This window comes from Megalops cyprinoides, chromosome 4, assembly GCF_013368585.1.
Source record: "Megalops cyprinoides isolate fMegCyp1 chromosome 4, fMegCyp1.pri, whole genome shotgun sequence".
Taxonomy (NCBI): domain Eukaryota; kingdom Metazoa; phylum Chordata; class Actinopteri; order Elopiformes; family Megalopidae; genus Megalops; species Megalops cyprinoides.
The window spans coordinates 41,988,836-42,005,367 of record NC_050586.1 but is presented as its reverse complement, the minus strand read 5'-3'; the positions used below and the strand labels follow the sequence as shown (position 1 = coordinate 42,005,367).

The 16,532-nt window shown below is 38.8% G+C and overlaps 1 protein-coding gene across 1 annotated transcript in view; it reads left to right on the top strand.

Moving 5' to 3' along the window:
* The first annotated feature begins 3,148 nt into the window (after positions 1 to 3,148).
* zgc:101858 (uncharacterized protein LOC449555 homolog) overlaps positions 3,149 to 16,532 on the top strand; it is a 21,171-nt gene continuing 7,787 nt past the window's right edge. Inside the window, exons 1-4 of the mRNA XM_036526666.1 lie at positions 3,149 to 3,240; positions 13,157 to 13,327; positions 13,597 to 13,775; positions 14,035 to 14,128. Coding sequence (XP_036382559.1) covers positions 3,217 to 3,240; positions 13,157 to 13,327; positions 13,597 to 13,775; positions 14,035 to 14,128 — 468 coding nt within the window. The 5' untranslated portion in view covers positions 3,149 to 3,216. The remainder of the gene's footprint in view (positions 3,241 to 13,156; positions 13,328 to 13,596; positions 13,776 to 14,034; positions 14,129 to 16,532) is intronic.

The window sequence follows — 16,532 nt, the reverse complement described above, 5'->3', positions numbered from 1 at the left end:
AACACAAGGAGAAACAAACAAAAGCACATGGACAGGGGAAAAAACAAAAACATCACAGCTAGGGAGGACTGACATACACGTCCATAGTCCCACAAGGTTATAATAAAGTTTAAAAACCCGATCGCAGAACGGGACGTAGCCGACGTAACCAGACGTAATGAAGGCAATGCTTCCCGCACGCAACACGTGTATCTCATGTCTCATGGAAATAAAGCGGATTTTTATAATGGTACAGTACATAGTATAGGCCTACAATATACTGTATATAGTATGATGTTCGCACAACGTCCAAATCACATAACGTCCTATTTCACAGAACGTATCGTGGACGTTAAGCGACGCATGGCTGTATTGTTATTTGTTAATAAAAAACATTTTCCAAAAGCTTTGATGTGTGTTATGCATGTTTGTAATCCCGAGGGGGTTGGCTGAACGAGGTCCTATCTATGCACTTTTTGTGACATAATAACAGCTTGTGACAATTTTTCTTATCATGGATAAATTATAGACCTACATAAATGCTCATAATAATATGCTCCGAATCCGAGACAACGCCTGACAAAGCGCTGTGAAACAGAAGCGCAGAAACAGCATACTAGCTCCAACAAATTTAAGATCTGAGATTTATATTTATAAGATTTGTATTTATTTATAATTTCTTTATTGTCATTTCTCAGTACTGGCATACACTGAAACGAAAATTTTCCTCTGCATTTAACCCATCCTAGTATGTATACACTCATCGCCGTCACTGCCTACGGAGCCCTGGTATTTAAAAATGGTCTCACACCCCACTGGAAGCAGAGAGAAGCATGGCATCGCTGCAGCTAACATCCTCCCAGGGTGACAAACTTAGCTAGGGGTTGGTCGAAACCATTATGCCCTCTGTTCGAGTCCCAAAGTAGGAACTAGGCGATCACCGTCTCTGCTGACAGAGCCGCGATATTTAAAATGGTCTCACGCCCCCCTGGAAGCAGAGAGAAGCATGGCATCGCTGCAGCTAGCATCCTTCCAGGGTGACAAACTTAGCTAGGGGTTGGTCGAAACAATTAGACGTTCACTGCTGTGAGTGAGAGGGATGTCAGGCGCCCAAGCTGAGATGGTATACATTTCCACATTTTAACTGTGCAATTAAAAAGTATAAATATAGTACAAGAATGTGCTGACAAAATGTATATTGCAGTTCGCCTTTATTGATAGCCTACATTTAGCAAAAAAAAAAAAAAAAAAACAAAAACAAATATCCGAATCCCAAAATTGAAAAAACGTAATACCTACCTAACGAACGAATATCTGAATAATCGAATATTCGGGTCCAGCCCTACTTCCATGTCTGTAAATTTTAGAAATGTTATTTTGCAATAATAGTGGTGTCAACATTAAAACAGCATAGTGTTTACAGGCATGTCCTGAGCAACTGCCAGTCCTACTGAGCCATGTCAAACACAGGGGGAGGGGGATGGCCCATAAGACAAACAGATCCAAAAGCTTTGGACACGTGCTCATGCACACACATGTGAATGTGCGCACACATATGCACACTTAGGGAGCCAACAATTAATTAACCCTTTTGCACATAAGTAAAATATTTCCAACTGCCTCCAGCGTGACTTAGTTCAGTTAGTGCACACCTGCTGTTCTACAATTCGGTTATGACTTCATAAGTTATTCAAGTGTTATAATTACAATTGCAATAATTCTGCTAGCAACCCAATTAGTTATGCTAACTAACAAGGCATGGTAGTTGGTTACTATCTGAACTAATATCATTTACTAAAACTGGTTTGGTACATATATCATTGCAGCAGACGTATACCCAAAACCTGGTATTGTGTATATACACACTGCTCTTTGTAGGGAATGTTTCATGGTACTCAGAAATATAGATAAATAAATGTGAACTGGCTTATTTTGAAGCAACGCTGCAAGAATAAGGGTTAATGGCTGCCACCAGAGACAATAATTGGAATGGAAAATGGCAAGGGATGAGCAGGCTGACCACTGGGGAGGTTACCTTTGCTGGGAGAGGGGAGAGACCGATATACCATGTGTGCCCTTGTTCCTGGTGCCTGCACACACACGCACAGCAAATAGTGACCACAGTAAATGGTGAGGTGCACTTTAGCACTACGAACACTGCATGTGCGTGAAGGAGGGGACCCAGATCCAGCAACCCACCTCGCAGACCAGCTGCTACACTCCCTGATAACTCTATGGAGGGAGGAAAAGGGAGGAGAATAATTAGAGCCCCAACCAGCTGGTTAAGGACTAAATACAAACTTCACATAGAAATACTGGGCAAAACATAGTAAAAACAATGGAATAAAGGAAGAAAAACACTGGGGCAGCCAGTACCATGCCCGAAGTCTGTCCACAGATAAAAATCACACACAACAGGTGGCCAAACACACCAATTCATGCCACTTGTATTTAAAACAAAAACCAGCAAGGCAAAAGCTAAGCTAAATCTATAGGAGGCAAAGCAGCAGTGACAAATCTTCCTAAAGAGGTAAAAACAATATTCATCATGGTTGTACATTCACATATCATGTGAATCATCTCACTTGTTACCATATCTGAATTTAGAAAGATATAACATTTGTGTTACTTGGGTCAGCGTTAAAAGCCAGCAACATTCTGTAGAGCATAAAGTTGATATCAGTTTAACTACTGTTACTAAAACTAGAGGGTCTTGGCATTCAGTTTGCCCCCCCCCCCTTTCATTGAGTGACTACGTATTGCTTTTTTGGACAATTATAATTTGGACGAGATTTTACATACACACTCATATATTGCAGAATTTTTGGAAATCATTTCTGCTTTAAAGGGTTTTGTATATTAACCTCTTATATTGTTTTAATATGTCTTTTAGTTGAAACCAACATATCGCTACTTTTAATTTGAAAAACAGGAACCGGAAGCTGTTAACTGGCGCTCCTTGACGGAGCCACTCAGCATCACAGGCCAATACTTACTTCCTCCTACGTCACTGAATATATTCGACTTGATTTGGCAAGTCTCTGACTCAGAAAAAAACGTAATAAACAAGACTGACTAATAAAAAAGCATTGTACAAAACGGACCTCTCCCTCTGGCCAATGAAAAGGCGGAAACTCATGGCAGACCCGCCCATTCTACATGCCACTGATCCAACTTTCATGCTGTCTGAATTCTTGCTAACTAAAAAGACGGGTAGTTCCTTTTAAATATCAAGTGATGGCGACCAACGACGCCTTTAAAGTAGGTAACTGTCTTGAGTTTTAAAATTACATTTACATTGATGTGTTTGCCTGCTGGTCACTGAGCGTTATGCTTTGTAAGCGCATTGCTATCTGGCTAATATGTAGCTTGCTAGCTTGTGAGATCGGTAGTGGAGTCGGCAAAACAGTACAGTCTGCCCAATTTAATGATCACACCCATCACTGCTATAATGGTCGTATTCAACAGCAATGAATAAAATCGCCCTGGTCATAGCAGGTTAACGTTTCTAATGGATGCTACCGCAGGCGGAGACAGTGTTTTAGACGGACACGGACCACGACGAGCTAATATATTTTATGAAATTACGTCAAATGCCATTTCGTTCTGCGGAATAAGGCTCCATTGAAATGTTAATGTTAGGTTAGAAAGATGCTGTACTTGTTTGACTGTAAAACGAAGCTGGTTGTCACAAACTAGATTGTAAACCTACCCTAATCCAATCATAACCTAAAAAGTAGTCTAACCTGTTACTCTTTGTGTTAATTTATAAATGTCATTCGCGTCCGATGCCGTTCGCCGATCCACTACTGATTAATATAGTTCTTACAGTTAGTTCCGTTCTTTCACAACGTAACTACAGACGTGGAGAAATTTGTTGGTACCCTTACAGCTCATTGAAACAATGCTTCATTCCTCCTGAAAAGTGCTTAAATTAAAAGCAATTGTCTCATGTATACCTGCATGCCTTTGGTATGTCAGCAAAGAAAGTGTGAAAAGAGACAAATTATTGCTTATTCTACAAAGGTATTCTAAAATGGCCTGGACTGATTTGTTGGTACCCCTAGAAAAGATTATAAATAATTGGATTATAGGGATACTTCAAACTATTTTCTTTAATTAGTATCACCGGTCTTCAATCTTGTAATCAGTCATACAGCCTATTTAAATGGAGAGAAGTAGTCACTCTGCTGTTTGATTGAACATGGACCAGAGAAAGCAAAGTAGAGAGTTGTCTGAGGAGATCAGAAAGAAAATAATAGACAAGCATGTTAAAGGTAAAGGCTATAAGGCCATCTCCAAGCAGCTTGATGTTCCTTTGACTACAATTGCAAATATTATTAAGAAGTTTAAGGTCCATGGGACTGTAGCCAACCTCCCTGGATGTGGTCGCAAGAGGAAAATTGACCCCAGATTGAACAGCAGGACAGTGCAAATAGTAGACAAAGATCCAAGGAAAACTTCCAAAGAGATACAAGCTGAACTCCAAGGTCAAGGTACATCAGCGTCTGATCTCACCACCCGTCTCTAAAGGTTGTGCAACAAATTATTAGGTTAAGGGTCCGATCATTTTTGTCCATGCCATTTTCATTTGCTTTATAAGTTAAAATATTCTGTTGAATCAAAAGCAAAGTCTGATTAAATATGGAATAAATGCTTGATGCAAATTACTTTTGTCAGTTTCAAGTTATTTCAGAGAAAATTGTGGGTTCTTTTTTTGTGGAAGGGTACCAACAAATTTGTCCAAGTCTGTATGTGGAACAGTTGGTTGAGTGTACTTCCCTGTCTAATCACAGGGTGGCTCCTCTCGTGGTGATATTGTGCTCTGTTCTAATACTCTTATTAGTGTTGAAGTCCAGTGATAAATCCAAATTAAGATTACATGACTATATTTCAGTTACAGTGCTATTTATGATTTATTTTTTGTACAGTCCATGTGTGACTTTTGCACCGAATCCTGCTAAAGTCCGCCCCAGTGTGTTTTTATACGGGAAAGAAAAGAAAACTCAGCCCTTTGTAGCTGTGAAGTGGGAATGTGTACGTGCCAGTATCTCTAGCTGCTGCAATATAAATGGTCATTGCCATTATATGTTGAGCAGGTACATTTAAATATTTTAATTGTCATTTACCTATTATGTTTCAGAAGTAAATGGAAGCAGTTTATTTAGTTATGTGACATCCAATGATGAGAATTGAGGTTTTCACAAAAATGCCTTTTTTTTTTTTTTTTTTTTCCCCCCAATGTTTAACAGCAGACAGTTGTAGCCTTCAACCATTGAGCAATAAATTTATTTATCTTTTGTTAATAACTACCATAATTCAGGGTCATTGGTGTTGGAAATATTTGGTGGAAGTAAGAAAGGAATGACAGTCTGGCATTGTTTTGGTTGCATTTTTAATTACAGTTGTATATTCAGTTTAATTCAAACTTCATGTCACATGCTCCAAGTACTAATGGAACTTTTTGTCATTTAGGTTTGTTTGTTAATCTTAAACAGGACAACAGAGTTTTGTCAAGTCTGAAACCTAAGGTCTGAGAGGGGACCATAGCAACTGAAGGAACTACACGAACTGGATGATACATTTATTCATTTGGCAGACACTTTTATCCAAAGCGACTTGCATAGGTTACAGTTCTTTACAATGTTATCCATTTATACAGCTGGATATTTACTGAGGCAACTGTGGGTTAAGTACCTTGCCCAAGGGTACAGCAGCAGTGTCCCAGTGGGGATCGAACCGGCAACCTTTCGGTTACGAGTCCTGCAGATAAACATAGTTTTGAAAGAACTGGAGGAACTGAACAAATCAGTGAACTGGGTCTTCAGTGAGACCAGGGGAATTGCATCTGGGTAATAGTGTGCAATGAATATTGATTGACAGTATGAATGATTTCATATTTTACAGAATTGAATTTACTACACAGGTCTACAAGGCTACGAGTTTAGGAATGGACAGCAAACATGTCACTGTCAGTACCATCAATCACTGTCTTGCTTTGTCACCTGTTTTGTTCAAGCATTATTTTCAGAGTACAGACACAGAATACAGAGAACATTTTTATTTTAATCTGTTATGGGGAGATTTCCACCAAATTTCTTAAAAGCACTTATCTCCATTTATGCTAAATAAGACCTATGTTGTTGTAGGCCTACTTTCATAGACAGCAGAATATAGGTATACTGCTCATAACTGTATCACTTAGAGATTTGTCAAATTTAACAATTATGTGTATTTTTACTTTTGATGTTAAAATATGCACTTTTTTGTTTGTGGCACATTTTGATACACTCTATGAACAATAGCACTAGGGCTGGGCCTGACTATTTGGATATTCGTTCGTTGGGTAGGTATTCGGTTTTCAATTTTTGGATTTGGATATTTGTTTTTTTTTTTGTTTTCCTAAATTCAAAAAAGGGTTACTTACGTGCAAAAGGGTTAATATCACTATTGGCGGTGCCGTCTGTCTTATCTCCCTAAATGTGCATATGTGTGCGCACATTCACATGTGTGTGCATGAGCACGTGTCCAAAGCTTTTGGATCTGTTTGTCTTATGGGCCATCCCCCTCCCCCTGTGTTTGACATGGCTCAGTAGGACTGGCAGTTGCTCAGGACATGCCTGTAAACACTATGCTGTTTTAATGTTGACACCACTATTATTGCAAAATAACATTTCTAAAATTTACAGACATGGAAGTAGGGCTGGACCCGAATATTCGATTATTCAGATATTCGTTCGTTAGGTAGGTATTACGTTTTTTCAATTTTGGGATTCGGATATTTGTTTTTGTTTTTTTTTTTTTTTTTTTGCTAAATGTAGGCTATCAATAAAGGCGAACTGCAATATACATTTTGTCAGCACATTCTTGTACTATATTTATACTTTTTAATTGCACAGTTAAAATGTGGAAATGTATACCATCTCAGCTTGGGCGCCTGACATCCCTCTCACTCACAGCAGTGAACGTCTAATTGTTTCGACCAACCCCTAGCTAAGTTTGTCACCCTGGAAGGATGCTAGCTGCAGCGATGCCATGCTTCTCTCTGCTTCCAGGGGGGCGTGAGACCATTTTAAATATCGCGGCTCTGTCAGCAGAGACGGTGATCGCCTAGTTCCTACTTTGGGACTCGAACAGAGGGCATAATGGTTTCGACCAACCCCTAGCTAAGTTTGTCACCCTGGGAGGATGTTAGCTGCAGCGATGCCATGCTTCTCTCTGCTTCCAGTGGGGTGTGAGACCATTTTTAAATACCAGGGCTCCGTAGGCAGTGACGGCGATGAGTGTATACATACTAGGATGGGTTAAATGCAGAGGAAAATTTTCGTTTCAGTGTATGCCAGTACTGAGAAATGACAATAAAGAAATTATAAATAAATATAAATCTCAAATCTTAAATTTGTTGAAGTTAGTATGCTGCTTCTGCGCTTCTGTTTCACAGCGCTTTGTCAGGCGTTGTCTCGGATTCGGAGCCCATTATTATGAGCATTTATGTAGGTCTATAATTTATCCATGATAAGAAAAATTGTCACAAGCTGTTATGTCACAAAAAGTGCATAGATAGGATAGCTCAGCATCCCCCCCGCCCCCGGCCAAAGCTTCTGTAAGGAAAAACAAGGCGCAATTCCGATCTTCGTGGAAAAGACTTCTTTATTTACAGGAACGGAAGGTGTCAGAAATACGTGAAAACGCACTCTGGGTTCAGCGGAGTCAATCTGAACCCAGAGCACTCGGTGAAAGCATTCTTTATACTGATACAGAGCTTTGATCAGGATCGACAATTGGCGTACAGGTGGTGAAATACAGGAGGTCTGGTAATTACATTATCCTCCCTAGCAAGAACAGTTGTCAATCACCCGCCATCACCGGTTTCTTTAGAAGTACCAGTTGCCGCAATGGCACAGCTGCGGCCAAAGTGACAATTGAAGTCTGTGAGCAGAACTGTGGTTACAATAAGGCCATCTAGACAAATGAATACAAGTATTTGCATACCTTAAGTGAGAGGATCTGTGCTATCTTATGCTGCATTGAGTGAGCTGGTTTAGGGATCTGGACCAAATTCTTACACTTCGAATATTCGCTGTTGATTACTACCGAAGCTTCAGAGCTCAAAAAATGGTATTCAGGACAGCCCTAAATAGCACTTAACGCGGCCTCAGACAGATGATAGACAGATAATTAGCATAAAGTATCCCCTCATTCTTGGTTCACTTCCTGAACAATAAATCTTTATTTGCTTGATTCTAAAATTTCAACAGAATTTTGGCATAAACTAGGGCTGCCCCTGACCAAAGATTTTCCTAGTCGACTAGTAGTTGTTAGTTCAAGCCATTAGTCGACTAGTCGTTGCACATTTATGACAGTAATTTAATTATTTAAATATATATTTTTTGGGGCATCAGAAAATGGCTTGAGTTCCAGAGCTGAGGAAGAATGTTAAAAGTAACATTGTTAATACTGTGCTACATTACAGAGAAATACAAAACTGTAATAATGAGCCTTTAAAATATAAATTTCACAAGTGCACGCATGAAGCCAGCTGCCTGTTAATGATAATGCTAACAGCAAAAGCAGTAATGATTCTGAATGTGTTGGAACAACCAGCAAGGAGACTGAACATTTTGTTGATTTATTTCAACATAGTATAACATAATACAATTTATGAACTTACAACACCAACACAAAAACTTAATGATAAATAAAAAACAGAACATGAAGTTAAACATGCAGTAAGCGAGGTAATTTAGCTTCCCCAGTCCCCACGAACACTTGGATAAGCCTAATAGCGCATATGACAATATATTTAATGTTTAGGCTATTAATTATTTAGCATAATGGAATAACCCTTTCACGCGTACCGTAACACCGGTGTGATTAGCCGTTTAGTGCCTATGCTAAAACCAGTGCAATTAGAACACTAGATTGGAAAAATTCTAGCTAATTTTAGCTTTGAGGAAACAGTGATTTAACGTTAAAAAATACAGCAAATGCTAACTGAAAACTATGAGAAGTTACAATCGTTACAATCGTCCCGACAATGACTCCTTCAAACTTCAGGATGTGTTAAAGTACTAATTAATCTGTCAAATGATCTGTCAAACGAGACGCAGGCGACCCAGACTCCACACGCCCAGTGCGCCGCACGTAACCGGCACTAACAAAGATCGTGAGTGATATGGAGGGGCTAGCAGAAATATGTTGTGCTACCACATCGGTAGAGGCCAAACTCTCCACTTTGATTAAAAGAATAGACGACATGGAGAAGCAAGTAGAATCTTTAGAGGAGGCCAGGAAAGAGTTGCAGGCTAATCCGCCGGCTACAAAAGCAGATATTGACTTGGTGTGGGATAAACTGGAGGATTTGGAGAATTGAAACAGATGTAACAATTTTCATTTTGTTTGAATCCCTGAGGGAAAGGAGGGCCAAGATATGATTAAGTTCTTGGATATGCTAATTCTGAATCTCATTGACACAGGGGATAGAAAGCTGGAGATAGAACATGTGCATAGAGCACTCGGCCAGCAGCCCAAATCAGGCAACAGACCCAGACCAATACAGGTGAGATTTTTGAGATTGACAGTGTAGCAAAGGGCGAGAGCAGTCACCCCACCTGGCCTTGAACCCAGGTCTACGGGGTGCCAACCCTGCAGCTTGGCCGCAACGTCAAAGAGCCAGGCTCGTTGGTATGGCAGTCAGAGCGTATACTCAACTGTAGTGACAGCACTCTGTCACAGGCAGACAGAGACTGTGCTGCGAGCGGCAAGGAATAAAGGCTGGCTGTGCTGGGAAAACAATAATGACTTTTCCAGATTTCTCCATAGCCACACAACTGAAATGGGATAAATTTAAGGAGTGCAAGAAACTACTGTATGAAAGGTGATTCTTCCTTTTTTTCACCCTTTCTCTTTTTTTCAAGTTTGTGATTTATCTACTTTTTGTTTAATTTTATCAGGTACCTGTTTTTGTTTATTTGCTATTCACTTAAGCCTATTTTAATTTCTTATTCTAACAACCCACTGGAGCATTATAGTTTACAGTGATCTATATAAAGACACCGGACAGGAATATTTGGTGGCAGTTGTGATGCGGGGAAAACCTCGTAGGTGAGTCATGAACTGTTGGATTTCCATGGAAAGGGCATTGCTTGACTGTTGTGTGTAAAGTTCAGGTTCAAGCACACTTTTTTCGTTTTGTTGTGATTTTCTGTCTTGTAGGGTCACATCAACACTGCAGTGTGGTTTGTATAATCATGGCTTGGGTCTCCTTTATCTTCATATGTCAAATGTATGTCATGCTTTAGAGTTGGTACAAATGCATCTCTCCATGTGGAATGTTAATGGGCTAGGGAACCCTATAAAGAGGAGGAAGGTTATGTCTAGCTTAAAGCAAAAGATGTATGATATAGTGTTGCTTCAAGAAGTACACCTTTCTCCAGAAGAATCTGACAAACTCTGCAGGGGATGGGTTGGTCATATATTTTATAGTTGTTGGCCTTAGTAAGAGTAGGGGAGTTGTAACATTGATGAGCAAGTATCTACAATTTAAATGTCTCAAACAAATCAAATATACCTTAGGCAGAATTGTGATTGTTTTAGTGGAAGTACAGGGGCAAAATCTAATTCTGGCTAATATTTATGCGCCTAATAGTGATGACCAGAGATTTTTTGCAGACCTTGAAGGGAAGTTACAAGCAGCAGGGAGCTATAGCATTGTTCTGGAGGGGAGATTGCAATTTGTTAATGGACCCAGTCTTTGATCACAGTGGTGCAACAGTATGTAGAACACCTAAAGGCACTCTGACACTACAGAGAGAGTGAAGGACTCTTGGGCTTATGGATATTTCGATACTCTTGAATCCATGTGGGAGGGATTATACTTTTTTTCATCCATGCATAAGATTTACTCTGGAATATATTTTTCCCCATATCTAATTCGCTCATTCACTTAGCCATTCAGTGTTCCATTGGGAACATTGTGGTATGAGATCATGCTTGGGTGTGTTTAGAACTCCTGCCTTGTAGTAAGGGGAGTAAAGTATATAGATGGCGTCTTAATTCATCCCTTTCACAGGATCTGATATTTAGGGAGATGTTAAAGACAGAAATCAATGAGTATGTAGAGACCAACTGGTCCTCTGTATCCTCTGCAGGAATGGCATGGGAGGCCCTTAAGGCTGTTCTTAGGGGCCGAATTATTCAATATGCATAACATATTAAGAAGCTTAAAGCACAAGAGCTCCTGGACTTAGAAAGTAAAGTTAAAAGTATGGAAACAAAGTTGAAGCACCAAATGTCAGATAATGGTCTGAGAGAGCTGTCTCAGTTAAAATATTGTTACAACACTATTATGTCCCAGAAGTTAGAATTTTCTCAGGGCAAGACAGACATACAGTATCTCATTATCTTGAAAGTGGATGACTCTTGAGAGGCATTTAAACCTTTTTACTGACATCACATCAGTGATTTTGGGAAAACGTGAGGCGTCTGCCCAATAATCATCCATAGATGGCATTCCTACCACCCCCATGATTATCTTAATGCCAACATATGACTTGATCTCATCTACAGTGGTGTTAATGCTGCATCCAGTCTGTTGACAACTGTAGAGATTTGTCTGTTCAGCAATAAGATGGAAGAGATCATCATCAAAAAATCTGGCAAAGTAGCTACATGGAGAAGACAACTCATCAGGTGCTCTGAATTCACTGGCAGCAGTTGTTGACTGGTGCTCAAACCTTTTCTTTTGCCAACTGTAAAAAAAAAAAAAAAACACAGGTAGTACACACACACAAAGTCATGAAATGAGTTAACTTGGTAATTTGTCAATATTTGTAACTACATTAATTTGATTCTTATGTTCTACATACCAAAATACCAACAAAATACAGTATGTACTTACCCTGACTGTGGTATGCTGTGTGTATATGACAAGGAGCTATTTGTCATATAAGCTATATTTGTCATATAAGCTATATTTTTCTTCATCAGCATATTTAGACAATAATCAGTTATAATCAGTTGTATGGGTTAACATGATTGTTTTATTGAAAATAAGTACGATTTATATGTATTTACTTACCTCATGGTCAGCATGTGCTCCACTGCTGGTAGCCATTTTGATTTCTGACCAGGCTGACTAAATGATGGCAGATAACCTGAACAGTCATGTGACCTAGATACTAATATCAGACGGTAGGCAAGCAAGCCACCTTTAATCATAGCCCACTACAGGCTAGCGAGCTACTTTTTAGCATACATGGATGGGCTAGATATACGGTAGGCTTGCTAGCTAGCTATTGTTTATCATACCCAACTGCAGGCTGGCTAGGTTCTTTTTTATCATACACGGAAACATGTCCCATTTGTGCTGTAGGTAAATGCGCATTAAGTTCGCATTGGTGTAACCAACGATCGCATCAGAACATCTGTAAAGCGAAGTGATACATAATAGTAAAATGTCCCAGTGCTGTTATACTCTATATCAGCACTCTTTGGAAAATTAATCATTTAGATTAATCGATAGAAAAAGTCGTTAGTGGCAGCCCTAGTGCACTTGTTTGTGAACTACGGTATTGGATTTATTAACAGTGTGAGGTGACCTGGGTGATCACCATACCAGGCAGTGACTGGGCAGGTTCTAGGATGTGAATTTATCCAGTGGCTGTTTAATCCCCCATTGTGTGACAAGACAAATCACAAACAGTGTGGTTTGGATAGCAAACAAAATATCCAAAACAAGACCAACACAATGGGGGTGAAGGGTGCCACTCAAAAGCACCCATCAGTCAAGTACCTTATGTACTGTCACACTAAACCCCAGCATTACAGCCCCCTGTTATTCCAACAACACTATCCCCAGCAACACCCGGGTCTGAACAGGAGGTCTCTCATCCAGTGCCAGTTCTTCTTAACTTGGCATGAGAACGTGACAGTATGGTATGGTGGCTGGCTAATGCTAGAACATGCTTGCAAAATGTGTCTTAAAATTATTACAACAAGTTAATGTTTAATATTTAAAGTTTAATATTCTTGATAAATTTTCCACATTTTTTATCCATTTCACTCTTGATGCTTGACTGTGGTTATATCAATGTAATTATTAACATAATTATGACCAGGGAATAGAGAAAGTTCTGAATGTGCTTTTTAACCTTGACTACATTATTATATATTTTAGGTTACCTCTCTGAAAGGAAAAGTAACACTCATCACTGGAGCCAGCTCGGGTATTGGTGCTGCTGCAAGTGTTATGTTTGCCAAACTAGGGGCTAAACTGGCCTTGAATGGACGTAATGTTGAAAATCTTAAGAAAATAGCAGAACAGTGCACAGATCTTGGTGCAGCTGAGGTAATTATTGTTTGTGTCTGAAATTCATGCTGCAACTCCTTGACACACCTGAGTGTGTTTTACATTTTTGATCATATCGTTAACACATAAACTCACAAACCTCATGGTGTGTTGGTGGCATGAAAAAAAAATTCTTCATTTAGATGTGATCATGATTTATGGTTACTTATATTTGTTTATAATGACAGACTACTGTGAAGTGCTGTGGAAACCTGCATAAAATATCCTTCCCTAATGAAAGTGAAAGTGCTGATCTGTCATTATTGCAGCCTCTGTTGGTGCCAGGAGACCTGTCTGATGAGGACACCGTGAAGAGAACTGTGGAACAAACTCTTTCTCACTTTGGGAGGCTTGATGTCCTCATAAACAGTGCTGGAATCCTGGCAATGGGCACAATTGAGTCAACAGACCTTGCACAGTATGATAAAATCATGAATGTTAATGTGAGGTGAGACCCCATAGGATGTTGAAAGTAGCATTCAGTCAAGGTTTCATTCTTAGAAACTGAGTCTGCTCTTGGAAGTCACGATCATAGCTTGTCTTCATTAGATTAAAGGATTGCATGGCTAGGTGGGGAATATTACTGTGTTGTTTATTAGTTAGACGTTTGGTAAAAATATACAGTCTTTGCGTGTACCATTTTTATTTTTAGGAAAGATATACATCAAATAGCATTCATAAATGTATTTCTGTATTTTGTCTTCTAGGTCAGTGTACTATCTGACTCACCTTTGTGTTCCTCATCTTATCAATACAAAGGGTTCCATTGTGAACGTATCCAGTGTTAATGGCCAAAGATCCGTGAGTATCACAGGATGTCATAAGCATAAAATACCTATGTACCATTGAGAGCTACGGCAGTTTGTGGAGGATTCATTATTACTTGATTTTTGCTATAATTACACTACACTCACCTTTATTACAGTGCACTCAGATTAAAAATTCTCTTTAGAACACTGCTAGGCTATGTTGAATATCTTTGGCTGTGGTAGATGTGAGCAGGTGAACAGAAAAAGTTGGTAGGAGTTGTAAGACAGATCATTTTGTTATAAATTTAATAATTCAGACATCAGCAAAATAATGTCTAGTAACATTATATCTTCCTCTCCTCTGTCACTCTAATCCCAGAATGACCTATATCACGTTGTAACATTATTGTGATTAAACAAAGAAAACATGTAGCATGTGCAGCCTCCAAGCTTAGCTTCAGCCTGGACAAGGAACAAGGAGTCAGAGACATCAGCAAACATTTATTATTATTATTTATGATGTTACAGTCTAACTGTTTGGTTGTGGGGGTTGACAAAAACAATAAAGTGGTCTATGGTTTCCTAAGGATGATAGCAACTCATAGAGCAAAAGTAAAATTGCGCTGCTCATACAATGGGATAGGGTACCAGCTCTCAGATGACACAAAATATCAAATATCAAATATATCAAATATCAAAATATTACAATGGTTTAAAATCCTTAACTGTCACCTGGTGCACTCAAAAAAATGAAACATTGAATTGACAAGGAATCAATCGTTTTGAGTCAAGAAGACAAAAATGCTAAAATTCTCTGCTTTCTCTAGTCCTCTATGACAGTAAACTGAATATCTTTGGGTTGTGGATTGTTGGTTGGGACAAAATAAGACACTTTAGGTTGCACCTTGGTGTATAAAATGTCAGAAAATGGTCAAAAGTTTCCCAAAGCCCAAAAGACTAATAGATTAATAGAAAAAAAATTGACAGACTAATCAATAATGAAAACAATCGTTAGTTGCAGCCCTACATATAATAAACCTTACTTTCAGTTGGCAACATTATGGTGCAGCATGATACAACACTAACAGTTGTACACTGCCTTGATGCAGCATAAAAATCCAACAAAACATCAGGCTTGCAGTTTTCAAATTTTTTGTAACAACAACACACTTGCTGCTGTCAACATTTATTTTAGCATAAATTATATAATAATTTAATGAAAATAGCATGATACTTCAAACAGTGCTATGTGTATAAAAATAACAAGATGAAGTAGTGCTGGGTGATTTTATCAAACTTTAGAGGTATAATTTTATATTATTTAATATATTGTATATATTAGACCAGCGTTTCTCAAACCTCTCCTGGAGTACCCCCTGCCCTGCATGTTTTACATCTCTCCCTGCTCCAACACAGCTGATTCAAATGATCCACTCGTTATGAACTCCTGAAGCTGCTTAATAACAAACTGATCATTTGAATCAGCTGTGTTGGAGCAGGGAGAGATCTAAAACCTGCAGGGCAGGGGGTACTCCAGGAGAGGTTTGAGAAACGCTGTATTAGACTTCCAAAAAAGTTTAAACAAACTGATCCCATGCAAATTATAACAAAGTAACAAGATAAGTTATTCAAGATTTGGTTTAATACAGGTAGAAACTAAACTATTAAAATTACCAACCAGGTATTCTTTGAAGAGCATGTTCGGGTCTTCATTCAGGTAGATACAAAGTGCCCTGGGGATGCACTCCCTCCTCTTTTCAACAGTTTCATTCTAAAGACATATAAAAATACAGAAATACTTTAGGACAGCACATACACACATACTACAACTCACATTTCTATAAACATGTGAAATGGATGACATCTCAACTGTAGAGATAGACATGTACACAATGACCAATTAATCATAACATGGATATTAATGGTTACCTTGTCAAACAAGGTTACCACCACTTTATAGATGTCCACATTGAGCAGGGAAGGGAAAGAAAAACCAGTAAAGCATCTTCCTTCTTTGTTTTAACATCTCTTTCACATCCAAAAACTGAACTTTTCAATCCTAGTTTTTCACAACACTCACTAATGGATAAACCTGAAAAAAGATGCCTCATGTTTTAGTGTGGATCAGGGAAATGTAGTTGTGCTGTATTTTGAGAAGCAAACTTTCTGTTGCTCATTCCAAATGTCAATACATCTGATCCCTAAACACAGCTACAGTCACTGATCTGTGTTTAAATTGTGAGGTCATTGCAAATAAAAAAAAAAGCAATTTGTTTGAAAGAAGCACAGGAATTGCTGTTCAGGCTTTGTGAGCAACAATCAAATCACAATTTTATACTCATTAGGGCGCATTCACAGATGTGATTGGTTTCTGACTGTTTACTAGTCCCTATACCTGTTAGAACAGACTAGTCAACATCAACTTATAATTCCATAATGTTTTCTACCAATAGCAA